The sequence below is a fragment of the Gopherus flavomarginatus genome, chromosome 5 (assembly GCF_025201925.1).
Source record: "Gopherus flavomarginatus isolate rGopFla2 chromosome 5, rGopFla2.mat.asm, whole genome shotgun sequence".
NCBI lineage: Eukaryota > Metazoa > Chordata > Testudines > Testudinidae > Gopherus > Gopherus flavomarginatus.
This window is the reverse complement of record NC_066621.1, coordinates 54,025,568-54,053,444: the sequence shown is the minus strand read 5'-3', so window position 1 is coordinate 54,053,444 and position 27,877 is coordinate 54,025,568. Positions and strand designations below refer to the sequence as shown.

The 27,877-nt window shown below is 41.1% G+C and overlaps 1 protein-coding gene across 3 annotated transcripts in view; it reads right to left on the bottom strand.

The window, feature by feature from the left end:
* SERGEF (secretion regulating guanine nucleotide exchange factor) overlaps window positions 1–27,877 on the bottom strand; it is a 251,347-nt gene that overhangs the window by 8,130 nt on the left and 215,340 nt on the right. The window contains exon 11 of one of the 3 annotated variants that reach the window (XM_050955827.1): window positions 8,206–8,257. The exons of the other annotated variants lie outside the window; for them this stretch is intronic. Coding sequence (XP_050811784.1) covers window positions 8,206–8,257 — 52 coding nt within the window. The remainder of the gene's footprint in view (window positions 1–8,205; window positions 8,258–27,877) is intronic. 3 annotated transcript variants of the gene reach the window in all.

Below are 27,877 nucleotides of genomic sequence, written 5' to 3'. Positions count from 1 at the left end.
GGGTTAACACAGTTACTTGTAAAAAAACAAAAACAAAAAAAAAAGAAGTTCTTGTGGCACCTTAAAGACTAACAAATTTATATGGGCATAAGCTTTCATGGGCTAGAACCCACTTCATCAGCTATATGAAGTAAAAGACACAGGAACAGGTATAAATACATGAAAGAATGTGGGTTGCTTTACCAAGTGTTAAGTCAGTCTAATGAGATAAATCAATTAACAGCAGGATACCAAAGGAGGAGAAATAACTTTTGAAGTAGTAAGAGATTGGCCCATTACAGACTGTTGACAAGAAGGTGTGAGTAACAGTAGGGAGAAATTAGTATTGGGGAAATTAAGTTTAGGTTTTGTAATGACCCAACCACTCCCAATCTTTATTCAGGCCTAATCTGATGGTAACTAGTTTGCAAATTAATTCCAGTTCTGCAGCTTCAGGTTGGAGTCTGTTTTTAAAGTTTTTTTGTTGAAGAATTGCGACTCTGAAGTCTGTAACTGAGTGACCAGAGAGACTGAAGTGTTCTCCTACTGGTTTTTGAATGTTATGATAACAGATTGACAGAGCCAGAAGTGTACCAAGAAGTCACCTACTACAAGTCTGGCCCAACAAAGTAAGTAACAGAATGCCACTAGCCATCACCTACAGCCCCCAACTAAAACCTCTCCAGCGTATCATCAAGGATCTACAACCTATCCTGAAGGATGATCCCTCAATCTCACAGACCTTGGGAGACAGGCCAGTCCTTGCTTACAGACAGCTCCCCAACCTGAAGTGCTCACCAGCAACTACACACCACACAACAAAAACACCAACCCAAGAACCAAACCCTGCTACAGACCCCGGTGCCAACTGTGTCCACATATCTATTCAAGGGACACTATCATAGGACCTAACCACATCCGGACAGTTTCTATGCAAAAGAATAAATGGACACAAATCTGACATCAGGAATCATAACATTCAAAAACCAGTAGGAGAACACTTCAATCTCTCTGTTCACTCAATAACAGACCTCAAAGTCGCAATTCTTCAAAAAAAAAAAAACAAAACAAAAAAAACCCCCCCAAAACTTCAAAAACAGACTTCTTGGAACCTAATCCCCCACATTTATATTAAATCTTATGGGAAAATTGGATTGGTTTAACATCATTTCACTTAAAGTTGCATTTTTCAGGAACATAATTACAACATTATGTGAGGAGTTACTGTATTAATTCTCCCAAAATCACATTAATATATCATCAACAGTTCTCCATTGAAAGGCAGACACAACCGTGTGTACTACATACACAATATAGCCTTGCACACAGTCATCACAGCCTGGAGTTGAGGCTCAGCAGTTATATAACGGAACAATCCAAATTACCAAGATTTCTTATTACATTTACTTATAAACATCAATTCTTAATTCTTTAATACCTAACACATTTATCACACTTCCAAGGATGCACTTGTCTTTAAGGCACTTTAAAGAGTGTGGTTAGTATAGTCTGAATAAATTGGTACAAAAGAGGTAAGTATAGAATATTAAAAGAAATTGCTTAAAACAATTCTTTTCAATTTCTCCTAGGCCAATTTGCTTGGACATACAAAGGTGTTCAAATCTAAAATATGGTTACTTGAGGTCTCACTAGAGAGACTCAGCAAGATAACCTACAGTGATTTATATTAAAAAATAAAAGGAGAACCACAATCTTTGCAATGAAATCTCACCACATCTTCTTATCTGCTTAGCCCTAAGTTGGGAAGAGACCTTTCCACGGGGCTGGTCTGAGTGTCGGTCATATTTAAAATTGTTCAGCTTTTTGTTCTCACTCTTCACACAGTGAGAGTCTTTAGTTTATGCACCTTAGTTTCAGGGCTCCTAGAAGGGGGCCACCTTCTTACTCTTATTAGAAAAATGCCAAGTGAGTGCTTAGTTTTCAGCTCTTTCCGCTTCTTTACTGTTTCCACTGGTATCAAGTAGATGGATTGGGTGGATAACAAACTTCCTCAGTCCTTTTCTTATCAGAGGCTTTTTAGGTTTGATCTCTCTCAAAGATTTTATTTCATTATTAGCCTCTACTGTCAATTGGAATTTAAGCATTTTCTCTTAATATCCTGAAGTAATACCTTGATTTATATCTTTTAACATTTATTTTTCCTAGTGCCAGACAATTCCTATCACTTTTAGAGAGCAGCAATTATTTACAACAAAAACCAACAAAATTCTTATAATATTCTACATTTGGAAGATATACTCCATACATTGTTTGATTATATTTAACCATTTCACATTATAATCAAACAAGAGTCTTTTCCGTATCTAGAAGGATACAGATCTGACCAGAAGGTACACAAATGTGCAGACTGTAATTTGGAGTGAAAGACAGATTATCCACCGTATATTTGATTTACAAAGAAAACAATGTATAGTTAATCCTCTGGGGTGAAAACATGCAACTTGGATTGCTTGGGGTAAAAGGTAGTTTGTCCAATTTGACCTTCAGTCTCACAGCCAGTCATTTTACTTAACTGCAGCTTCCCTGCCCACCTCTTGATCCTCTCACAATCTGCAATGGGTCTCTTTACATAAGGAAGCAGGGTTTCACCCTTACTTGGTAGCTTAGATCATTTTTTTAGCTAGGTTCAGAGGAACAAAGAGGTTTTATTCATCTGCATATTAAGAGAGATTCTTGCCTAGGTGATTAACAATACACTCATTTAGCTATTTCAGTTTTGTGGCAAATTGCCGGCACTATGATGATGGGTCCTGCGCTTTCTCCTCTTGTGGGGGTTGAGGGCGCCATTTCTCACTCCTGAACTGGGGAATCAACTGTCCCACAAAAGCAGAGCGGAGAGGGAGGGACCAGGGCCCACCCTCTACTTCAGGTCCCAGCCCAGAGACCCTAGGGATAGCGGTGAACCACTTGAACTAGTGATTCCTTCCCCTGGGCTACTTCTCTCTCCAGCCCTTCAGCTTGTGGGGCTTCCTGCCCTCTCTCCGCTTGGGCCAAGTTTCTCCCAACTCCTTGTGTCTGTAGAGTCCTTCTGCTCTGCATAAGCTGGGTTTCCCTTTACTTAGGGTCTGGTCTTCTGGCCCGCCACAGCACTTCTTCAAACGGCTCTCCGCTCCAACACCAAAGCACTCTGCTTCAACTCCTCCAACTGTCTGACTGAAGAAGGAGGGGTTTAACAGATGACTGGCTTCACGTGCTCTAATTGGCTGAATTGGTTCAGGTGCTCTAATTAATCTGTAGCAGTCTCTCTTCCCTCAACAGGGAATAAAGCTCTCATCATCCTGGGGTTTACATATCTCTCATCTATCACTCTCCTGCTGCACTCTGGCCATGCTATATCACAGTTTCTATTCTTGGTGAGAGGAATTCCTAACCTTGGATGATCTGTGTGTCCTTAGACAAAGTGTTTCACATAACATGAATTATTTTCTTATTGTCTTTACTTCTTAGGTGGATCTGATTTTGGGATAAATATAGGTGGACAGCTTTTCTAATGTGTGAGGGCCAGAAGGAATCCGCAGTTATTAATCATCAAAGCGTATCAGTCCCATATATCCCTTACAACTGACAGCACTATTGTCAATACAAAGGTTAGTTCAAGAATTTTCTTATGTAAAACCTTGGTAACTGCACAATTCATGGATTTTATCAGATTCCTTTCACACATTACCAAGTTCCTTTTTCTTGATTCAGCAAGTGTCCTCTTTTGATTCATTGTAGAATTATGAGAAACTGTGTAGTTTTGCTTTACAGGAAACGTGCAAAACTCAGCTAAAATATCAGAGTTTTGCCTGGTTTCAGGTTGGAAACACAGGTTGATTCCACTAAACCACCAAGATGAAATCATGACACAACCCTGGCAGGGTTTGCTTCAAACACAGCCCAAGTTTACTAAATTCACAAACTATTCAGCAAATGTAATCTTAAGTTTACAGGATCTGTTACAAAAGTTTAGTGAAGCTCTAGTGTATAGTGTTTTCCCTCTCAGCAATTCTCTTGAGTACTCTGGGTAAAATAATTCTTTTCCCTTCGATTAGCACCTTCCATCCAAGGATCTCAAAGCACTTTACAAACATTCATTAAACTTCAACGTGGTAGGAGAGATTAGCATTCCTAATTAGCACAGAAGTCAAGTGACTTACTCACAGTCATACAATGAACCAGTGGCAGAGCCAGGACTAGAAATCAGGTGTCTTGAGTATCAGGGCTTGTCTACACTTACAGTGCTGCAGCTGCATTGCTGCAGCGCTTAGTGAAGATGCTACCTATGCAAACGAGAGAGTATCTTCCATTGGCATAGGTACTCCACCTGCCTGAGAGGCGATAGCTATGTTGATGGAGGAAGATCTCCCATCGACAGAGTGCTGTGTACACCAGGGGTTAGGTCAGAATAACTGTGTCACTCAGAAATGTGGATTTTCCACACCCCTGAGCAACAAAGTTATGTCGACATAAATTGGCAGTCAAGAGCACCGCCAGCTTTTTTGCCGCCCTAGCTGGTGGAAGGTCCCGCCACCACAATGCCGACCCTGACAGAGGCGGCGGAAGGTCCCGGTCCCGAAATGCTGCCCCAGACAGAGGCGGCGGAAAGTCCCACCCCCGAAATACTGACAACGACTGTCGCCGCTCCCCAAATGGTAGCACTCTAGGAGACCACCTAGGTCACCTAATGGGTTGTGCCGGCCCTGTCAGTAGCGTAGACCAAGCCTAGCACTGCTTTAATGATATGAAGGCACTCGATTATCTGCGGGAAACAATACATCACAACACAGGGATGATTTTGGCCACATGTCTTCCATAAGATATTGTAAGAGACAGAAAATATTAGTTCCTTTTGATGTTTCAAGGGAGTCTAGCCTTTGTGAATATCACGTACAATGAACTGGAAAAAGGTATCTCCTTGTCTTTTTGGCAGTGGTTGTTCAGTTATTAGAGGAAATGATGGATATGTTTAGAATCTGAGGAACAAAGTGAAAATAAATGATCTATTACTGAAGGGAAAACACAAGGGTTTGAAAGCAAATGTATAAGCTAACACCCAATAAATGGAAGGTTTGCGAACTCTGTAGCTCTCATTAAAGACAATATCATTACTAACATTAACAGAGGAGAAGGGAATAAGAAAAGGCAGGATTTCAAGATACTGCAGGGTACCTATGGAAGTAGATAATGATTAAATGAATTACATAATGCCATTTTTGTTAAGAATTATGGAAGTGAATTACACTTTCTAATAAAGAGTTATCTTGCTTTCTAGAAAACCTCCTTTTTAACTGCTTCTAAAGGAGCTCAGGACCATTATTCTCTTGAGAACTTTTATCAGACTGCACAAGGAGTAGAATGATCTCTGACAAGGGCAAAAGTTTGTGCATTTCCTGGTCTAAAACACAGTATTTAAATGAGGACAAAAATTATCTCCTGTTATTGCCTGGAGTACGCAGCTAAGATGCTGAAGACAAGCTGGTTTGAAACCCAATTTCCACTCATAACCCATCTTCAAGCTAGTTGATGTGGACCAGTACTTCCTCCCAAATACATACGGTATCCCTGATTCTTCTCGTACAATGGTTTTCCATCAGTGGAACTCAGCTGACTTCAGTGGACTCACTCATGGTTTACACTGGTGTGAAAGAAGAACTGCAACTGTTGACCTTGACTTTTTATACGGCACTATGTCTAGAGATTTCCCCAAGAACAGTTAGCAGAAATTATGATCACTACCACTTCCTGCCAATTTTTCAGTTATTTGCAATAGTGTTGTAGCCACAGTGGTCCCAGGATATTAGCGAGACAAGATGGGTGAGGTACCTTTCCCAAATTTGAAGAAAAACTCTTTGTAGCTTGAAAGCTTGTCTCTTTCACCAACAGAAGTTGTTCCATTAAAAGATGTTACCTCACCCAACATGTCTCGCTTATCTTTCATTTACTCACTGAAAAGTTCTACCAGACTTCTTACTGCTTTCAAATGCTCTACATGGTGGCACCTTTAAAGCATAGGGAAACTAAAATGAACTAAAACTTTAAGACTCTGCACTTGATAACAATGATAGCGATGGTGTTGCTTGTTGAGGGACTGCTGATATTCTTAGCCAATGTGGAGGATCTCCATGTGTTCCACTTTTCCCACAGATTGTTCTGTGGTTCACCTGATGCCTCTGCTACTCCACTAGACTACATATTACACTGGTTGTTGGGATGTTTCAAGGTGCTGGAAACTCCTTTTACCTTAATTTATCTTAATCTAAGATTAAATTAATTTAACCTTAACCTTAATCTAATCTTAGAAGATTAAACTGCATAATGTTTTACCTCTTTTTGATAGTGATTACACAGAGAGATGGACAATAACGTTGTGAGCTCCCATCAGTCACACTTGCAGGTTCATTCACTGTATTTCCACCACAGGTGGTTTTCACCAGTGTATCAAGCAGAGTCAGACATTATCTCGTGAATTCTAAGATGCCATTTTCTTTTGTGGGCTGTTCATTTTGCCATTCTTTCGTGATGCTCATGTGCACCAAAGAACAACCGCTTTTTAGTCCAAGGCTCTTCGTATGGGGAAGCAGAATGGGACAAGTTAATCATAATAAAAATACTTAGGTATTGAGGAATATGATCTTGTTTTGATCAAGTACTCTAAACCTGTAGCTTCGATATGGAGAAATTACGTGAGCTATAGTTTCACAATAGTAGTGCTCTATATTGTGGTTTGGGATGGTCTCTCCACATGTGTATGGTGCCTAGCACAATGGGGCCTTAAATCTTGGTCAGGGCCTCTGGAAACTACCGTAAAACAAATTATATGTAATTTTCACTATATGTGTCTCAAATGGTGAGGAAAACACAGTACTACTTCTACTATTATGTGTGTGCGCACAACAGTGTTTGGGGTTGTGCAAAATGGGTAAGAATAGAAAAATAATTTGAAATCTACTTAATTCGGCAAAATTGTTCATTATAGCCAATGCCTGTCCAATGCATCCAGGATGGCAAACGGTAGTGAGAAGGTGTGTATCCGAGCTCTGAGACTACTCTCATCACTGTAGTACCTGAGCACTGTACCCAAAAGCTATCTGTCCGGTTTTGAAAGGTGAGAAAAAGCAGCAAATGGCAAGAAAGCGCCATCCGGTATAGAATCACAGAACTACGCCAACAGATAAAGAGAACAGTATCTGAAATAAGTTCTCTGTTTCATACAACCACATGCTGTATTTTCCACATGCATTATATCTTGCTAATAATTGTACACACACCTATAAATACAAAAAATGCAAACTTTTCACACACACACACACACGCAACAGATACTCCCAAACCAACACATACATGGCCCACTGCACTCTTAGACTATGTTTATTGCATGTAACAGCCTTATTTTGGGTGATTGTTTGGTATTATTTATACAGGGTTACTTTTACCTCTTATTAATGTATTTACATTGTAGAAACTATCATGAACATTAAAAGGAAACCCACTGAATGTAATTCTAGTGTTTTGGTTTTTTTTAGATATCCATAGCTCTGTATGTTCCCAGGCATCTGCAAAACCAGATATACACTGAGACACCTTAAAATGATATTTTCCTAGTGGAGGCTGAATATGATCTTAATGTCATAGCTAGAATGAGATTTTTGCATGATTCTTATGGGTGGCAGGGAGAAGTTCTTTTTTAAACTTGATAATTCATCTTCTAGGTTTGCATTTGTTTTTAAAAGCAAAGGTAAACAGACCTTGCTAAGGCTAGAAAGAGCTGACAGGTGCTGTGTAAGCTTTCCTCCAGGTAGTTCTGAAGGTACATTTTAATCCACTCCTGATTGCAAAAGATGAGTCAACACAGGGACTGACATAAGCTCAAGACTTTGATTGTGCAGAGAAAGCACCGATTCACTCCACTGACATAATATGGGGGTCATATTACACATGAAACAACAGCTGCAGTGTAAAGAGGATTACTCATTACTCTTTCCAGCATCTGTAATAGGCAGACTAATCTTTAAATTATGCTCTCTGGAATATAAGGCAAAAATTCTGATAGAGAAATTATCCACGGGACAGAGTTATCTAAAGACTCTGAACATGATTCAGTAATGAAGGTCCACTGAGATATTGGACATGGCAGAAAGTGACACACTCAAGCCCCAATCATAGCAACATTCCTGCCCCAAACCCAACAAGTTCCCTGAAAATTCTGCACATTAAACATTTCACCTCTCCACTTGGTTTGATTGGTGCCCCTTGTGGAAATAACAGATTCTTTTCACTAAAAAAGAAACATTGTGTTAGGTTCAGTCACTCTTACTTACACCGAATAGGACTGTACTTATCATACAACTCCACTGAAATCCACAGGACTGCTTGTGAAATAAGATGCTATTCCATGTGAGTAAGGGTACTGGAAGCTGGCTCTATTTCATAAAACATGAAAAATACCTTTCATTAAGTTCCTAGCAGAGGGTCCTCCCCCAATGCTCCCACAAGAGAGACATGGGCAAAGCAGGCTGCAGAAAGGCATCCGCCTAGAACACAGACCATAGGAGACTCATTTTCCTTTGCCCTGCACTGTGTGCAGTCATTTACACCACTGCAATGCGAGTGTGAAGTGCTTTCAAATCAAAATGAACTGGTGTAAATGACTCACCAGGTGCAAGGCAATGGAGGATTAAGCCCCTTGTTTTTGCATAATTAGAATTTAGGACACTACATCCAGATCCTGGGGTGGCACTTTGAATTTGATACCATCTTCCACAGATAATCAGGTAAGGCATCAGATACCCTGGTGATGAGTGTAGCATAAAAACATAAATAGTTAGGCAATCTTTCAAACTGTCTCATCATTACCTGTTGAGTACAGACACTTGGCACTACATACAGCATATATTACAGATGTACCCATTACTACTATGGCAGCATTTCTTTTTTGCTTCATTGGTCAAGATCAGAAACAAAGCCTCATATGAACTTTCATGATTCCTCCCCTCATGAATGAAAGTCCAGAGAAGGCATGGGTTGGCAAGGAACAACTGTTTTTAAAAGTATTATTTTTTTGTATTGTACATTGGTCTAGTTATGAAGATGCAATTATTCATTACCATTTTTAGGTGCTGACAATGTGCCCAGTGCTGTATAAGACAGTGTCAATCCCAGACAGTTTACAAAAAAAACTACTTTCAGTAAAACACTAGTTAAAAAGTTATTTATACAGTCACAGCTACCTTAAAATTCTCCTGGCCTGCAGGGTATTCCCTGCTCTGATGGATGATTTCTATTGAATAACAATGAGTTGTGTTTTTTAAAAAAGAAAGTCATCCTTTTCTAAAGGAGAGCATATAAAATCCTGTGTAATTCCTGTTTATTTTTCTGAGATTTTGCATCTTAACTCTACATGAAAAAATATTTATACAATAGCTTTTGATTTAACATGGATTCCATTTGTTTTTTCTTCATTTACATTATTAGATGCCAGGTTGCATTTTGGAGAGTGTGTGGCTGAGTTCTGGGACGTGTGTAAGAACAGGTTACATGATTGCATGTGACTGTTGAGTGATGTCCGAAGCAATTGCTTGTTGATATTAAACAAATGAGGGATTTTTGCAATGCCTCACAAGTAGCCTGAGCTGAACCCCAGAGGTCACTTGATGCACAGAGAGAAATCCAAAGTCAAGAGCAGTGTAGGGAAATGCTGAGTGAGCTTTCACTTTTCCCATTGATACCAATAAGATTTTCACACAGCTTGTCGGTCATACGATCGCTGTCTTGGCAGCGGGAGTGCCACCACCTTTTTTGGAGCTTTAGGCGGCAGAATGTCCCACCCCTGAAATACCGCCCCCGACAGAGGCAGCAGAAGGTCCCGCCCCCGAAATACCACTGATGACCAGGCGGCCGAAGATCTGGCCGCTGCTGTCACTGCCTTCCAAATGCTAGCGTCCTAGGCAATCTCCTAGGTTGCCTAATGGGTTGCGCCGGCCCTGCTCAGCAGTTAAAAAATAGCAGCAGTTTAACAGCAAGCTAGTTAGGTACTCTGACTTCAAGGGTATGTCTACTCTGCATAATAAGCTATGGGTTCAGACCTGTAATATCTCATTTGAAAATGTTTATTGTTGGTTATTTGTAAATGAAACCCCTCTTTCCAGGCACCAGGTTTGGCATCCTATGTTGAAGAGGACAACTGATTTTTAAGCAGCCTTTTGTTCTAGAAGTGGTAGGGGTTGCAGGTATTAACTCCATTCAAGGCTTAGCCAGATATTGTATCTCACCAATGCTTAGCATAAGACCTGCTTATTCTAGGTACAGACTCAGTTTCCCAATTGTAGGAAAAGGCTACCTTGGCCAAGCAACCCTATGTGACACTAGGCAAGCCACTTTAATCTCTCAGTCTGAAAAATAGGGATAATAGCATTTCCCTACCTCACAGGAGTGAGAGTAGGATACTTTCATTAACCCTCATGATATTACAGTGATGGGACTAAACAAGCACCTATATGGATAGTAAAAAGCAAACAACATATGAAATATCAACACTGACCCTAACAGTGCTGCTGCCTAAGATCAGCACTCCACTCCCTATCAGAGATCATGCTTTAATGAATTGATAAGCATGAAAGGGCAACAAGACAATTAGGAAGAATGCTTTGGATAGAGCTGTATGGAATATTAGCAACAAAACATGAAAGCACGTAAAACTTCCCAGATTTATGAGCTCAAAATTCAGGCCAACTCCATCAAGAAGATTGCGAAGGTTCAGAAACATTTCCAGTGAACCTGACGTTAGCAGCAAAAGAATGTGAAGTTTTTGGTTTCATTGTGAAGCTTGATGCTCTTAACGGAGAATGACTCTGACAATCTGTAGTGTTAACCGAGAATCCACAGTGAAACAGTGTGAGTGCCAAACCACAAGGATGGATTAATACACAGAAAAACACGTTTGCAACAAACCCTTGCAATGCAAAACGACCACTGTCCGCACAAACTTCATTAAGTGACAATCTGGCTTCTCTGGCTGGAAGAGAGAGTTGTCAATCAGGGACCATTGCAAGGGAGAACCCAAGATGTAATAACTATATTTGAATAGTGTTAGGGAAATTAAAGTAATTAAGTAGTCAATTAACTACTAGTAGTCAATTAACAATCAATTAACAGGAGTATTAAGTTAGATATTAGGAAAAGCTTTTTAACTATAAGGGATAGCTCTTTGGAATAGGCTTGCAAGGGTTATGGAAATCTCATCATTGGAGGTTTTTAAGAACAGGTTAGACAAACACCTGTCAGGGATGAGCAATGGCAGATTAGCCACTGGGCCAACAGGGCCCGTGCCCAGGGGCCCTGGCCAATGGGGGGACCCCAGAAAAATGGGCACTCATGCCCCTACCCTGCTTCCCAGCTCTACTTGCCCTGGGGGAAGGGAGGGGACTATGTCTATGTCATTCCCATGCTGCATCCCCCACCCCGGGCATGTTTCGGTGAGGAGCGGACAGAGCAGGATGGAGCAGATTTTCCCCAGTGCTTTGGGTCCTGCCTCAGCAGCTGGATGCTGCCTCCTGGGTCCTAGTGCCCCCCCGGTTTCCTCTACAACCATAATTGTGGGAGGGGGCACAGAGAAAGGGAGTGGGGTGAGGAGAAGGGGAGAGGAATGGGGAGGGGAGGGGGAAGAGAAAGGGATATGGGAATGGGTGGGGGGAAGCAAAAGCCCAGCATATAGCATTCTCTGGGCAGCAGCAGCCCCAGAAGGGAGGCAACTGCAGTAACACCAAAGCAGTGACATCGCTGCAGCAGCCGGTGCTGGAGGGGTTGCCAATAGCAGCTGGGGCTCCCCCATTATGCCATCCTGTCCTCCCCCCACAGCACTGGCAGCCCAAGTACCGCTGTAGGTGGGGGGAGAAAGCCAGTAACCCAAGGGGTCTGGCTTCAGTGTACACGTGTGTGTGAATGCATGGGCGCTTTGCCCCCTCAATACAGCAGTCAAACTACAATTATGGCCTTGGGACTAGTTCCCTACTGTGGCCTCAGGGCTGCGGGAGCTCTCCCTGCTGCAGCCTGGGGTCATGGCAGGAGCGGGGGGAAGAGAGCTTCTCCAGCTTTAGGGCTGCGGGTGGGGGGAAAGAGTACGGTTGTGGGGCCACAGTGGGGAGGGAGAATGGGGCTGACTGTGTGTGGAATGGGGTGGTGCAGTGGGAAAGAGGGGCAGAGTGGGATGGGGCTGGGGGTGGGGCCTCAGGCAGAAGGGATGCAACGGGGGTGAGATTGCAGGGGGAAGGGATGGGGAGGGGCACCCCCACTTGCTCTGGCTCAGGGTCCCACAAAACCTTAAATCCGCCTCTGGGAATGGGCTAGGTTTACTTGGTCCTGCTTCAGCACTGGGGGCTGGCATTGATGAGCCCTCAAGGTCCCTTTCAATCCTACATTTCTATATTCTATGAATGCTCTCACAAACATAAAAGAAGAGGTGGGAGATTACAGAATGGTGGAAGAAAAATTCAGTGTTTACTTCCACAAAAATTAAAAATGTACAGGAAGAAAATTGAAGTAGACAGCTCCAAAAGGAAAGGATTCAGAAGCAGGATTGGATCTCTCTCTCCAAACATCAGTTCAAAATTGCATGAGAGTGCTGGGTAAAATCTACAAGAATTACCTGTTGATACTAAACAAATGAGGAGGTCCTCCAGCAACATCTGGTCCAGGCAAAGATTGTGTACTTACGTGATGCAAATTTTGTCATGTTCTATTTTTGGGGGGCACAAATGAGATTGTTTCTTTTTAGCCATTTCACCCTATTGCACCTTGCTTAATTACATTTTGCATATCTAATATGCCCTCTTAAGTTTCATCAGCTGGAGATGTTATTCTTCACTTCCACCACTTCTAGTGTTGAACAGCTGCTGCATTTCAGAGGTGGCCAGATTTCACCAATAGGTGAGCAATCCAAAAATGCACAGGATCAAATGGTGATTGGTCCTGAGTGGGTGTGTGGTGATAGCAGCAGCAGATACACTGCTTAGAAATGCTGAGCCACTTTACTCTTTCAAGAAGTGACCTGGTCAGAATTTTTCCAGCTATTGCACAGTTTCTCTTCAACCGCCAAGAATGTATTTGAAGGCAGAATCTGGCACCCAGAATTCTGGTCCTAAAATGCTTTCGGATCCTTCTGTATGAGAGGTGCTGAATTATCTGAGATTATTACTACACTTATTCAACTCTACCTGCCTAAACTCCCCTAGTAGCAAGTGTCACTTAGAAAAATACTGACAGTTCTACTGACTGATTGAAGTGAAATGCTGAGAGTGCCATAGATAAGGATTTGGGAAACCATGCACAGTTGGTGAGCCATGTATTTCTGGATCCCAGGTGCTATTCGAGTTGATGCAGTCACCACTGGGAACACAATCTTTCCATGCCAGATGGTGTACGGAACATTCCTGACGATGTCCCTCATTATGGTCCCAACAATTTAGTGAGCACCACACACTTAGGTCCTAGGACAGGAGCAGCTCTCAAACCAGTGAGAACATGGGAAGTAAGTCTTTGTTAGAGTGTTATCACTGCAGGCTGAAAACAAAGAGAGAGAAAAAAGAAAGAGTGAGAAAGAAAAGAGAAAGAGAGAGAAAGTAAAGAGAGAGAGAAACCACCTCCACTTAATACAACTGTGATTTTTGGTGAAAGATTTCCTTCCCCAGCAGATTCTCCTGGACTTTCACAGTATAATCACTTTCCAAACTGCTCATTTGGAAAGCATCCGTGCATCAGACACAGGGACCGCAGACTGGGAGGTATATCTGGCCTTGGCTCTGAGACAGCAGTGAAAGTAGATCGGGCAGAAAGACTAACGGACTCAGTGCCAAGTCCAGAATGTCAGCGTGCCAGACGTAAGAACCCAGGTTGAGACCACAAGCAGAAACTTGGCACTGTTCCACCTGATCTTCCACAGAACCCCAGGGAGGAAAGCAATCAGCTGGAATGCAAATAGAAATATCTGGCAAAACCCTCCCCCTACTAGCCAAAGAGGAACAAATCTGCCCAAGATCCTGGACTCTTCCCACCAACTATTTTTCATAATAAAAAACAATTTTCAACCTTGTTTATCAAATCAATAATTGTCAGAATTAAAGGCTGTTTGCTCTCTCCCTTCGGACACAAAAAGTAGGTAGGGAGTATAAAGTCTCCTCCATGGGATTGCTTGATATATTCCTTCCGGTCCCCTATGAGATAAACATCTTCCTCCTTTCTTCCATTCCAATTTTGGGTTGACACTGTCTCTATAAAATTGCAACAGAAATTAAAATGAATTCTGATATAGGTCGGTCCCAACATGCAGCTAATGGGGGGAAAAGAAGCTAACAAATAAAACATTTTCTCATCGCTTTCTGAATCTTGATTCAAGTGCAGCTATAGCTCCTAAGGGTCCAGTTATTTCAACTTAGGTCACACTTGGCATTATTTAACAAATATTGTCACTACAGAGTGTTGAGATTCGATTTACAATGCTGCTTTATGGTCGCTCAACAGTGGAAAAGTCTTTCAGGTTCCTGTGCAGATTACAGACAGCATAGCCTGAGAAAGCAAACACCACACCAGCCGGCACTTTTGGGGAAATGGAAGCCTTCAGTGTACAATGCTGCTAGCCTTTTGACTGTCGCATGTTGAAATATTACATACATTTGCTGTCGGCGTGGGTATATTTCCTGAGTAATCTGCAGTGTGAGTTTGAGATATGCTCTATCTATTGTTCCTATATTTGGAAATCAAAATGACAGAATTTGAAGTTCTTAACTGGAGGAGTGTTGGGCTGTTTCATTAAACAATAACTCCTAAATATTTTTCTCCTGACTTCTCATCACCATCTGCTATAACTAAAATCCTTTTGAGTATCAATGAAAAAGTGCCTGTAGTTATAGTATGAAACCATACGCGTTTCCCCCACTTCCAGATTACCTGCCAATAGAATTGACTGTACCTGAGGGCAAGCCAAAAATGACACTTTTCTTGTCTCTTCGGACCCCTTCATTCTATGCAGGTTTGTATAGAGAAAGAGTGGGATTTTCAAGTGCCTACATGACTTAGTAGCACAAATCCGACTGAAAGTGAATGGGACTTGTTTTCACAAATCACTTAGGCCATTTTGAAAATCTCACTCTGAACTCCCAACTAGTGTATATCTACACTACCCGCTGGATCAGCGGGCAGCGATTGATACAGCGGGGGTTGATTTATCATGTTTAGTCTAGACACGATAATCGACCCCCGAGCACTCTCCTATTGACTCCTGTACTCCACCACCGCGAGAGGCGCAGGTGGAGTCAACAGGGGAGCGGCAGCAGTCACTTCACCACAGTGAAGACACCACGGTTAGTCGATCTAAATATGTCGACTTCAGCTACGTTATTCACGTAGCTGAAATTGCGTAACTTAGATCAATCTCCCCTTTCCGCCCCCCCCCCCATCCCCAGTGTAGACCAGGGCAGAGTGTTGTTTAAAATGTAGATCAGCTACTCGTCTGAGGGAAAAAGCAGAGCAAAGTAGCAATGTTCTGCAGAGGGCTAACCTGACAATCCTACCACCCTGGGTTGTGATTGTGTCAGATCTCATCAGTTAAGAAAGGTCAATAACTCTTTTAGGAAACATCCAGGAAAACCCAGGTGTTGCAAGAAATGGTGCTGGAGAGTCATTTGGTGGCAGTTTCCTCTCAGAGCTCCAGCAGGAAGTTAGGGGGTGTTGTCTTATCAGAGCTGTTCACTTTAGGATGAGATTTAAAAAAAATAAGGTCTTGACTTCTTTTGGTCATTACAGATCCAGTGTGTCAAGCCAAGTGCTCTGGCCAAATTAAAAATTAGTTAACTAAATTCTGCCTACTTAGAATTCACCCAGTAGTTTCAATTCATGAAGTCACTTTTCACTTCCTGTTCTCAACTCCTGAGTATTGTTGCTGGGTCATGTTAAATAACTGCTGTTCCACCTCAGAAGTAGCTGGGTGATGCGACCCTTCTATGTAAATATTAAGACACTTGGGGATCCATCCAAATAAAGTTGATACAGAAATGTTCAAGATCAATGCCATTGCAAAGACTGCCATCGTCACAGTGATAAGAAAACATTCCAGACAACAGGACAATTGCATGGGGCATGTTATTTTAGGATAACCCCTTCTACCAAATATATTAATCAATTAAAAAAAACCCATGCATGAAACAATAATCAACCTAGTAAAAGAAAAAGGAAAATAATAAACTACATCGGCATCGATGTTGTGCCTTCAAAATCTCTTTCTTGTTTATGAAAATGCTGCATTTACACATGAAATCTGGGTGACTGCATAAAAATCCATTTACACATGCAGTAACCCACTCTGCATAGACAAACATACAAGCGAAAGCCGTGTACAGGTTTTGCAGGTGTAAGAGCTACCATCTTGGCCATCAATGGAGACTGTATTGAGGACCATGACAGCTAGAAATATGAGTTGCTACAGCTTGTGCTAAAAAGCCAAGTGCTGCCACAGTCTCGCTTCTTCCATGGACTGGGCACGGAGGAGGACATATAACACCCACTGACCACTGGATTACATGGGTAATACTTAGTCATCTACATTTACCCCACTGTACCATACCTTCCTAGCCTGCAATGCTCTTTCTTTGGGCTGCACAGCCTTACCATGGAATCTCAGGAAGAAGGGAGAAATTGGGGGCACCTTTTGGTACTGCAACCTCCCCTCCTTACAGACTTCCTGCCACAGGACCTTGCACCAGCATCTACAGCAGCCAGTGGCAGTTGTCGTGGATTTTCTGTTACACCAAATTCTCTTTAAATGTTTAAGATGAAGTTTTCTTTAATGGGGCCTGGTTATCAAAAAATGCTGAGCACCCACCCTCTGAAAATCAGGCCCTTTTAAAAGAACATACACTTGGGTACCCAGAAATTTCAGGCATTGATAATCACCAGACACTGTTGAAAATGGAGGTCTAATTACCCTTTAAAAAAGTAATTTATCTAAACAAACAGAAATAACTTACCACTAAATATACTATAAAGTAACTAGGAAGCTGGACTTTAATAGAGAGCATTAAATTATTCCTCAGGACCAGAACAGTGCCCAGTAGCCTAACAATCAGCACTACACCAGGTGCCACATGGCTCATCTCCAGGATCTGGGCTTATTTTCTTACCACACCTATGCTATCTAGTTTGGTTCAAATGTACAATATCAGAAAGGCAAGATAGCCCAGCAATGGCACCGTTCAAAGCATGGCAAGCTGTGTGCATTATATTTCAAAAATGACTTCTTTATCATGTTGTCCAATTGACCGATGGAATAACTGACATGTGTTTGGTCTTTGGTGATCTGTGCATGAGTTTTAATATTAAGAGAAAGCACCACTCTTCAGTAGATCTTTCAGGAGCAAAAATGATGTCTTTTTATGTCTTTGAGAAAGAAATGTTTCGTTGTTTACAGCTATCTGCAAATCAGTATATTGGACAATGGTTCAGGTAATTTCATCTGCTCTGATTTTCACTGCCTTCTCTCCTTGCCAATCTGTCTTGTTGAAAGGTTACCGATTGAGCTAAGTGTTTAATTTCCAACATGAAAGACGACCTTGTTCAGTACTTTGTTATAAGGAAATACCAAAACTAATTAATTAATCCACAGCTCCCATACACCTCTGCCTATGCTGTTTCTTAGCCTTTAAAGATTTTAGTACCTTTTTCAAGACAAAACTGTGAATTAACTTCTTTTCTCTTTGCAGTTGGTCACCTTTGCTATAGAGACTTTTTTGGCCCTGCAGAAGACAATTAAGTCATGGTGGCATTGTATTCACTAAAAAATTTAATTCTCTCAGAACACAGCTTTGAGGAATTGAGTTGATCATCATGATGCTGACCATGACTTTGCAGCTAGGGTAGGCAAGAATAAGTCATGTTCGACACGATCTCAGCTAGTGAGGGCTAAACTGTGGTCTCTATACGGTTTGAACATGACTAGCTGACATGATGGTTTGGTGCAACCTGTTCTTGTCCACACTGACTGCAAAGACATTCTCAACACCATGTTACCTGTTAACAGTTAAGGTTGTGTTCTAACGTGAGTATATTTTGTAGTAAAGACAAGCTCTGCTGGTGAGACTGAAGGACAAATTGTTTTTCCCTGAAACAGGGAGATAAGCACTGAGGAATGGGTGTTTTTCTTGTGGATATTGAGTTAAAAGGCCTATCAGGAAATGATTTATTCATGCTGAGCCAACAGCATCCTTCTTTAAAACTCTTCTCAGTGCTGTGTTTCTAATACCTCCTGCCGCAGAGGGAGGAGACTAAGCTCTCAGAATGCAGGAAACTAATCCTGCTTCTAGAATTTCTGAAGTGATCAGAGGCACCCCTTCCAGCCCTGAGAAGACAAACTGCTGTAGGAGGCAGCATGCTTCAGTAGATAGGGCCCTGGACTGGGACTCAGGGAACCTGGGTTCTATTCCTGGCTTTGCCAATGAACTGCTCTGTGACCTTGGACAAGTTACTTCATTTCTCTGTGCCTGCCTTTCCTCCTTCCACAACTTTTTTTCTGTTTAGTTTAATTAGACTGTAAGCTCTTTGAGGCAGGGACTGTCTGTTAGAGCAGCGAACACAATGGAGTCCTGAGCTGGGGTCTCCAGCTGTTATCATAATGCAAATACATAATAACAAACCAGCCAACACATTTCTATTTTATTAACCATTTGCAAAGCTAATTGCATCTTTACTCTAGAGGTCTGAATATTTAAAAAAAAGCTATTAGACCGTTTATCATAACCCTACAGTATTATGTCAACCGTGCCTTTAGATAAGCCTTGCAAAACAGTCATGAACATTTACCATGCACTGGCAGAACATATACTTACCGGGCCTTTAACATGACTGATAATAAAATAAACTGATCATACTTTATTCAGCCATTAAAATAAAACTACTTGGGAAAGCAGGGGGTAGTAGGAGGGACGGTTGAGCAGAATTTTGTAAGGCTGCTTGATACTGTGAGCTCCACAATATAGTACCTGTGCCTCAGTTTCCGCATATGTAAAACAGGGATCATACTACTTTCTTATCTCAAAACTGTTTTACAAGCTGTAGTTTGACTGTTTATTGAAATTATAAAATTATTTATTGGGGTGCAACATGTGCTAGTTGCAAATAACAGGTTCTTTATTCAGATGGCTAATTAGAGTTAATTAAGAAGATGAAATTGGTGAAGCACACATGAACTTTGAGCTTTAGCTAAATACTGACAAGCAGAACTCAAATCATAGAAAAATCTACATACATAAGTATAAGTACAGTAAAGTGTTTTTCTGCATTGTTTATACTTACAATCTTACACTATGCATACTTACAACATTATGGAGACTTTAGAAACAACAATGGAAGAAAATGTAAGTGGAGGTTACGCCAGGAGGAACACACTGGGCCAAGCTTCCTATCTGGTTGTCCCAGGTCATTGTCCCATTGTTCCACCCACACATAATGAGGACAATATCTGATCCAGTCAAGTCTCAGCCCCTAATTCATATTTGATATTCTGGGAAACCATATTTAGGGCTATTGTTGTCCATAGTTATCACAAACATTTGCATAAGTGACTTTCCCAATAGTTTGATATGTCAATGCAATTTAGCTCTTATTACAAAAAGCCCCTAGGATGCTACCATCTGTTTGTTTGTTTGTTCACATATTTACCATCAAATGCATATTTACCACCACTAAACTATCACAAGATACATACTGCTAAATTTTATAATCTCATTGTTTTACCCAAAACTATAAATCCTTAAAGATCAGGTTAGGAGTCATTGGTCAACAAAGGCTTACTTTTATAATGTTTTAAGATTTTTAAATGCTATATAAACAAAACACCAAGTAGAAAAGAGAACTAGAACTATGTTTATATATTCTTAATTTTAAATTAAGACGACACAGTTAAAAAAGATGAAAAATTCAGGTTTTGGAATTGTTATGCATGTCAGGGCTACACTTACAAAAAGCTGATTCCAAGTGCCAAAGATATTTATTTCAACATTTGTATTATTAAAATACCTAAGGATATATTTAACTACTGCACTCCACAACCAGAAAGGGCACATCATTCTCCACCACAGCATTAAAAGGCCATTGCAAAGATGATCAGATTATTTGTTTCAGAGGCTTGTCATTCTGGTGGTGCATTTCGAGAGGGAAGGCTGCCATTTACTGGAAAGAGGGGAGAGTGGGTTATATTTGGAGTAAGTCAGCATTGATGATGTGGTATCATTTAAAACCAAAACACAGCAGTGTTTCAGTCACGATAGTCTTCCTTGGGATATGCTCTAACCCAACATTTTTCTAAGCTCATCTTCATGTTCATCTTTATCTTCTAATTCCTAGGCAACTGCAGAGACTATTTCCCTCAGGAGCAGAAGGCATCAGGTACTTTTTGAGACAGATCTTTTCCCCTTTGATCCCCATCCGCAAGATATTTTCACAGACCACTGGATGAATAAAGCAGCAAGAATATCAAAGCAACCAAGAATTCTGGTGTTAACGCTGCATCTGTGTGCCAGCAGTGTCTCTTTCTATCTTATCCTGCAAATAAGGGTTTTTAAGGAATTGCAGGTGGTTTACTTACTGTGCATGATGCTAAGAGCTGCACTGTGTAACTATAGCAACAGCTACTGGGAAAGCGCTCGCTTTTTATTGATAGATCTTGATACGTTTCAAATACCCTTTGCAAAAGAATTTACACAAATGGAGGAACAGAAAATGAAACATTCTGAATGCTAGAACAGAAAATACTGTAGAGACCTGCATCTGTACACATCATTTAAATACTTCTCACATTGTTATGTAAAGTGTTTACATTAAAATAGCATTTTTTAATTCATAATGTAAATCACCACAGCACTGAAACAGAGATCTGCAGTCTGCCTGCGTGACACTTAAACACATCTGTGTATTTAGATTCATGTGGAGATCTAATGGTTGGAAGCTGAAGCTAGACAAATTTAGAAATAAGGGGCACACATTTAAGAGAGAGGCTAAACAAGCATTGGAACAACTCACGTAGGGATGTGGGGGATTCTCCATCCCTTGTGGTCTTTTAGTCAGGACTGGATGTCTTTCTAAAAGATATGTTATAGCTCAAACAGAAGTTAAGAGTTTGATGCATAAATTTCTTGGTGAGGTTCTGTAGCCTGTGTTATGCAGAAGGCGAGACTAATGATCACAATGGTCCCTTCTGGTTTTAAAACCAAAATCTATTCATTTATATCCTTCATAATCAAAAACACTTGATGAGCACTGACATCACATCCAGTAGTGGAATAGTGTTAAATTAGCAGTAATACATATGCATCAACCTGTTATGCCTGAAAATGCCACCTCTAACAGGCAGCACTTCTAATGCTAAGGTCTGTAGTATCAGAAAACTAGCATTAACCAAGGTCGCCATTTACAATTTTGCCTTTTGCCTCATTACTACAATATTTTCCATCTTCCTTTCACTTAATGAAGTACTGATGGCAATTGTAAATATATCATTAATGACCACTGTACTGGGAACTATTACTGTGAAGATGGTGATTTCACTGATGAAGTCATTTGCATAAGGAGTAGTTTTACAACTGAGCAGTTAGTTCGAAAACACACTACCTCACCTTTCAAATATTCCCCCTTTTCAGCAATACTGCCATGACTTTATGCCTCTAAAACAGCACAATAATTAAAAGGACAAACTATTTTTCTTCTTCTAGTGCAATTAACATCTAAAAAGAAAATGTAGTAACAAGACTGATCTTTCACAGAAAGAGTTTTTCTTCATGTTTAAATTTAGTTTGTTTTCATTTCATGCCGCATAATTTAGGGCACAGAGTGAGATTCTGAACTGTTAACATAGTTCTCTTCTGACTCTAATACCCTTGCAGTACATGATGCATGCTAGGTTGCCTTGAAAAGATGAAAATGCTGTGTTGCTATGGAAACAGGAAGGCAAGTCTTTAGGTTGTTCATCCCTGAAGAGCTGCCCCGCCACTATCTTTAAAGGTTGCTAATAAAATTTTAATCAATGATGAGAATAAAATGAATTTCCACCTACTGTTTGACACCAGAATCCTAGTTCAGACATTGTCAAGCTCTTTTAATATCCAACAATGCCACGCAACATTAAAAATAAATTTGTACACAAATGAAAATTGCCAACATGCACTAATCTATTTCAGCTACTTAAAATGATTATTCCGCTCGGCCACAGACACCAGCTTCCCAATTTAAAACTGTGTGCATGCAGTAATGTGCTTTTTAACTGAATTAGCTGATGAATAGATCCCCCCAAACCCAAAATTGTTACTGGTGTAAGGCCATCAACATGGGATACACCAGTTTGGACTGCAGCAATTAACCCAGTGCCAGACCTTGTTCAGAAATTAAATTAGCCACTGATTACGCTAATTCTACATTATTTCCTAGAAGAGATGGTTTCAGTCTAAACTTGATTTATCCCTACATGGTTTTCCCAATCTTGTAAGACTCATTGAGTAATCAGGCATTTTTGAACACCAAACAACAGGCCAAATTCTCTGTTGGCAAAACTCCATTGACTTCAATGCAGGAACAGCAGCAGAGAATTTGTCCCAAAATGTAGTGTATAGTGATCTGCAGTTAACTGTGTGTCAGTGCACCTACTTGTTATTTTACTGGGAAATCAACTGGTAAGCCTTTGTTAAACCCATTTACTAAATACCCGTTCATAAAATAGACCTATTTTTATACATAAATACACACTATTTGAGGAGAAAGAGACTACCTTGTATGTTAATAAAATTAACCATTTGTTTTGTGTTTTGGATCAGAGAACCACAAAACAAAGCTGAAGAGATATGGCATCCATAATGTAAATGATAAACTGTATGCCCTGTGGTATGAACTCATGGATTATAAACCATTCTTTCTTGATTTCACTCACTTTCCATTAGTGTATACTTCACTTCCATTAGCATATACTTCCCTTCACTTGAACACACCCGGTGGAATGACTGTAGTGGCACATTCCAAGATGAAAACTAACTCCCATACCAACCAACCATAAATCTTTACTGTACTGTGAGCTCCTGAGTAGGAATATTTAAAAATGTGGATGAATTCTGAATACCAAAAGGTTAATGAGGAGTTACTGATTGACAACAGGAAGAAAATTTCTTCTACAGCAAAAAAGAACACATTTCACTAGTTTACACACACACACACACACACACCTCCTCCCACAATACACAACCACTTCAAAAATTCACTAGGGTGTTTGGGTCTGAAACTCCGTAGTACCAACCAACATCAGAATAGGGTAAATATTATGTGTTGTTATACATGCTGTTAAGATACTCATCTTTCTCTGGATGCCCTTAAAATAAAGAACATCAAGTTATTCAAGGAGAATGACGTTTTCACCCCCTTCCCTAATATTACTTTTGCTATGACCATAACACCTACAGGCATCAACCAAGATTGGGGCCCCACTATGCTAGGCATTGTATATACACATAGGAAGAGACAGTCTGTACCCAGAAAGCTTGCAATCTACATAGACAAGACAAAGGACATGTTATTCCTATTTTACAAATGGGGAAGTGATTTCACAAGTATTTCAATATTTTAAAGGCCGCAGTTTTGCAGTGGATGAGGATCTACAACTCTAGCTGAAGTTGATGGAACTTGTGAATGCATCAGTAACTTGGATCCACTTCTGAAATCACATTTACTTTGATGAATCACAGAGGCAACGCTACACATACATTGAGTTAGGAAGATTAGGAAGGTTTATATTTTTAAATATGCTTTTCAACAAGGGCTGGTAGAAAAATTTCCCAAAAAACGTGGTTGACGGAAAATTGGGATTTTGACCAAAATATTATTTATGAAAGGGTCTTGTCACAGGGTAATACTGGCTCTTTAAGAAGGAGCAGGGCCAGTGCACCTGCACCTGATCAGATGACCACAATTAGATTTAGAAGAGGGCACCTGGCCTAGAGGGAAGGGAGACCTGGTGAGCGAGGGGTTGCTTTAGAGCACTGGATCCGGGGAGAAGACTGAAGGCAGGAGGAAGTGGCAGAGGAAGGTGCTTGCTCTCTCTAAGCTGGAGAGCTTAAGCCAAGGGCTGGAGAGGGCTGAATACAGTGAAGCAGCAGAGGGGCTTACACATTGACATCTCCACACTAGAGAGCTGGACCCAGAGGAACAGTGAGAGGGCCAAGGAGGGTGAGGGATGCTCCCTTGGTGAGGATGATCTCCCAGCAGAGAGGCTCTGGAGTTCCACACTTGAGAACAGGGTCACACCCCATCTAGAAGAAGGGTGAGAAGACAGACAGAAGAGGGACAGAAGAGGACCAACAAAGAATTGGGGTGTGGCAGAAGGTGTTGGCAAGTGGTATGTGGGGCATCAAGGGACGAGCTGTCTTGAGGCTTTCATGATTACTGGCACTGAGACAATAAATGGACTATATGTTGGAACATATGTGTTGGACCATTTGCACAATGTTTTTGCAATAAACAAAGAGGGATAGTGTTGAGGCAAGGGAGCCCGATGTAGAGTCCTTGGTTACCTGAGAGGGGAAACTGCAGCAGGCACATCAGTCATGCTGCACCTTGCCACGGGAGAGTACCCCAGGTGGGGTTGTCCTGACATGTCTGCTTTCCACAGAAAATACAGCTATTTAATTTTTTTTTAAACACCCCAAAATGAAATATTTTTGGTTTTTCAGCCAAAATATTTTCAGTTTTTGATATTTCACCCAAAAGTCCACACTTTGCACAAACAAATTTGAAAACAGGGAAAAAACAGTTTGTTGGTTTTTTGATGAGGCAAGACGACCTTTTTTTTAAACGAGCTTTATTTTCAACCTTCCCTTCTCCCCCATTGTGGTATCAAAGGAGACTATTCGCCTACAACTGAACTTGACCTTAGTGCTTCCATTGGAGTTTTTAGTAGATATATACCCATATCCCCAAACTCCCACCACATGACATTGGTGTTATTGCCATCGTCTCACAGGACAGATCATGTACTGGGATAACAGATCAGGATTGAGAGGCATTAGCTGTTGATCTGCATTATCCCTACTACAGACATGCTAAAAGGCCATTGTTTTAAAAAAAAACAAACAACTATGATTAGCTATACTCACCCCCAGATTAAGGTGTAACACAAAATCCTATGTTTTGCTAACTAAATAAATTGTTTACACCTTTGGGCATGAAAACAAAATTGCAGAATTACAGCCTCACTTGACTCAGTGGATACACTGTACATGGCTGCACCTCTGAGATATATTATGGAAGCCTTCAGTGCTGGCTACCAAATCCATTTTCAGATGGTCCCCGATCCTGTCCTATCACTACTGCCAGCTGCAAATCAGTCATCATTTTCCACTCATCAAATCAACGCTTCATGGAGCAGCAACAGCAGCTGCTTTCATCAGAATATTTTCTAGGCTAACAAGCTATTCCTATGCAAAGCAGAGTTAGAGAGCTTCATGGTAATATTTGGAGGATTTACTCTCTCTGCTCCTAGGGCTTCATGTCTCCTTCAGTCACAAACCTCACTCTCTCCTTGGGAACAGATCTTCCTGGGAATCTCTATTTTCACTACTCCTATTGATTTCAGTACCTCAAGGTCTCTCTCTAACGCCTCTGAAAGACATAGTTCCTCCTTTCTCACTGATTATTTTTCATACTGAAATCTATATTTGCCATCTGCATACAACCCAATTTGGCGCATTTGTAACGCCTGTCATGGTAAATTCTGCTGATCTTGGGAAAAAGATTAGGAAAAGAGGTGAGGGAGGGGTCTATTCCACACTATTACTGTATCTCCCCTGGCTTTTCCTCTTTAAATGGACAAACCTTTGTAAAATATCTTCCCTGAACAATGTCCAGGGCATAGAACGTGACTTTCATATTGCTCCATTGCTGTTAATTATGGTGTTTCCTTGTGGTTAACATATAGTGTTATAGAATACCAGGGAAGGAAGGGACCTCTGGAGGTCATCTAGTCCAACCCCCTGCTCCAAGCAGGACCAATCCCTGGACAGATTTTTGCCCCAGATCCCTAAATGGCCCCCTCAAGGATTGAACTCACAATCCTGGGTTTAGCAAGCCAATGCTCAAACCACTGAGCTATCCCTCTCACCCATTTTAGCTGGGTTCTTCTTAGGGATATAGGAGTAAAACAAAAATATCTGGCAATCCAGGGCTTCACAGAGGAGACGGGGACTTGGGACTTACTAGAAAGAAAGAGGCAATCGTTACCACCCTCACCACCAAAGTTATCCCCTTGCCTTTGGCCATCCTGTTCATAGACTGTACGTTAAAAGAGCCTCCTTATGCTCCCAGTGCATCTCTACAAAGCCACACAAGCAATTCTGTCTTGCATACACACAGGGAATGTGGACCTGAGGTGTTCAGTTACTGTATGATAGTTTAGCCATTAAGTCCACAAAATGCATCATTGTAAAGAGGTTGCTCCTAAGAGAGAACATTAATACCTGGAGTTAAATGACCTGTGGTTTGGAGAATATCAGAGTGTTTCCAGCTGGAAATGCACTTCATTTTTTCTTTTAGAGTGGATAAAAACCCTTATGATTCCGGATATGCCCACAACTACCTGTGTGGGGTTAGGAAGAAAATTCCTTTATGGATAGGTTATTACATTATTGTCCATGGTGGGATTGCTTGTACTTTCCCTGAAGCATCTGGTACTGACCACTGTCAGAGAGAGAGTACTGAGTAAATGAACCATTGATCTGAACCAGTCTGGCTATTCCGATGTGTGTTCTGCTGCAGGTTTCCACCATGCTTTCCTTTGTTATAAGCCCTTAAGTCAGTCTCTAAAGCTTTCTTCCAATGCCTCCCCATAGCCATAAATTCTCCCTCCTCCATTGCACAGCACCTCAGTGGGGCTACCCAAAAAATCCAAGACAGTCATTTTCTAAGTGATGTCTATGTAAGAACTAGCTTGTTTCCAAAGAGTTTTTTTTAAAAAATACACAAAAAATCCTATGGGACAGTTATGACAATTTTCTGCACTATCCTGGACAAACCTTACTGAATTAAATTAAACCTTATTGAATTAAGTACCTTTGCAGTCCATCGTCTGTGTAGTATTGTGGGGTTGTAACTTCTATTGGGGAAGACATGGCCACTGTAAACTCTGGGAAGTGTTATAAGCTTCAAAGCTCTCTTTTAAACCATGTTCCAGGCAAACAAAGTTAGATGGAATTCTGAGGAAATGCTGGGACAAGAGGAGAGGTGAATGCAAATGACCATCTCCGACCTTCTGAAGCTGCGCCCTGAGGAGGGGACCGCTGTCTGGCTGATGATCTAGTCACAATCTCTGCAGATCCAAGACCCAAACTATATAAAGCAGTGAGTTACAGATTCATCGGGGTGCTTGTTTTGAGCAAAAAGCTGCTATGAACTTGTGACCACGTGACTGGGTTTGAAGGATTGCTTACCCACTAGATCCTGGTTGGAGTTGGAGTTGATCACTGATATGCTTGTTAGCACGTGTGTAGGTTTTTTATTGTTTTTATGTTTTCTTTGTAATGCTTTCACCTTAAGAATAAATGTGCTTGCTTGTGTGTGTGGTACATTATACCCAAGGGCCATTATGCTGTTTACAGCCTCTAAGGATAAAGCAAAGCTGGCCTGCTTAGGAAGTTGGAATTGCTGAGGAATTCGCAGTGGAGGCAGGGAATTGTGCATCCTGGAAAAAACCCTGTCAGGAAGGAGAGAGATGTGGATTTCTACCCAAGGAAGTGACATCTGAGGAGCCTGGAGCACAGAGTGGATGCCCTCACTGGTCCACGTAGGGGGAATATGGGTGCAGTTGTCCTGAACTGTGACAGTCTCTATA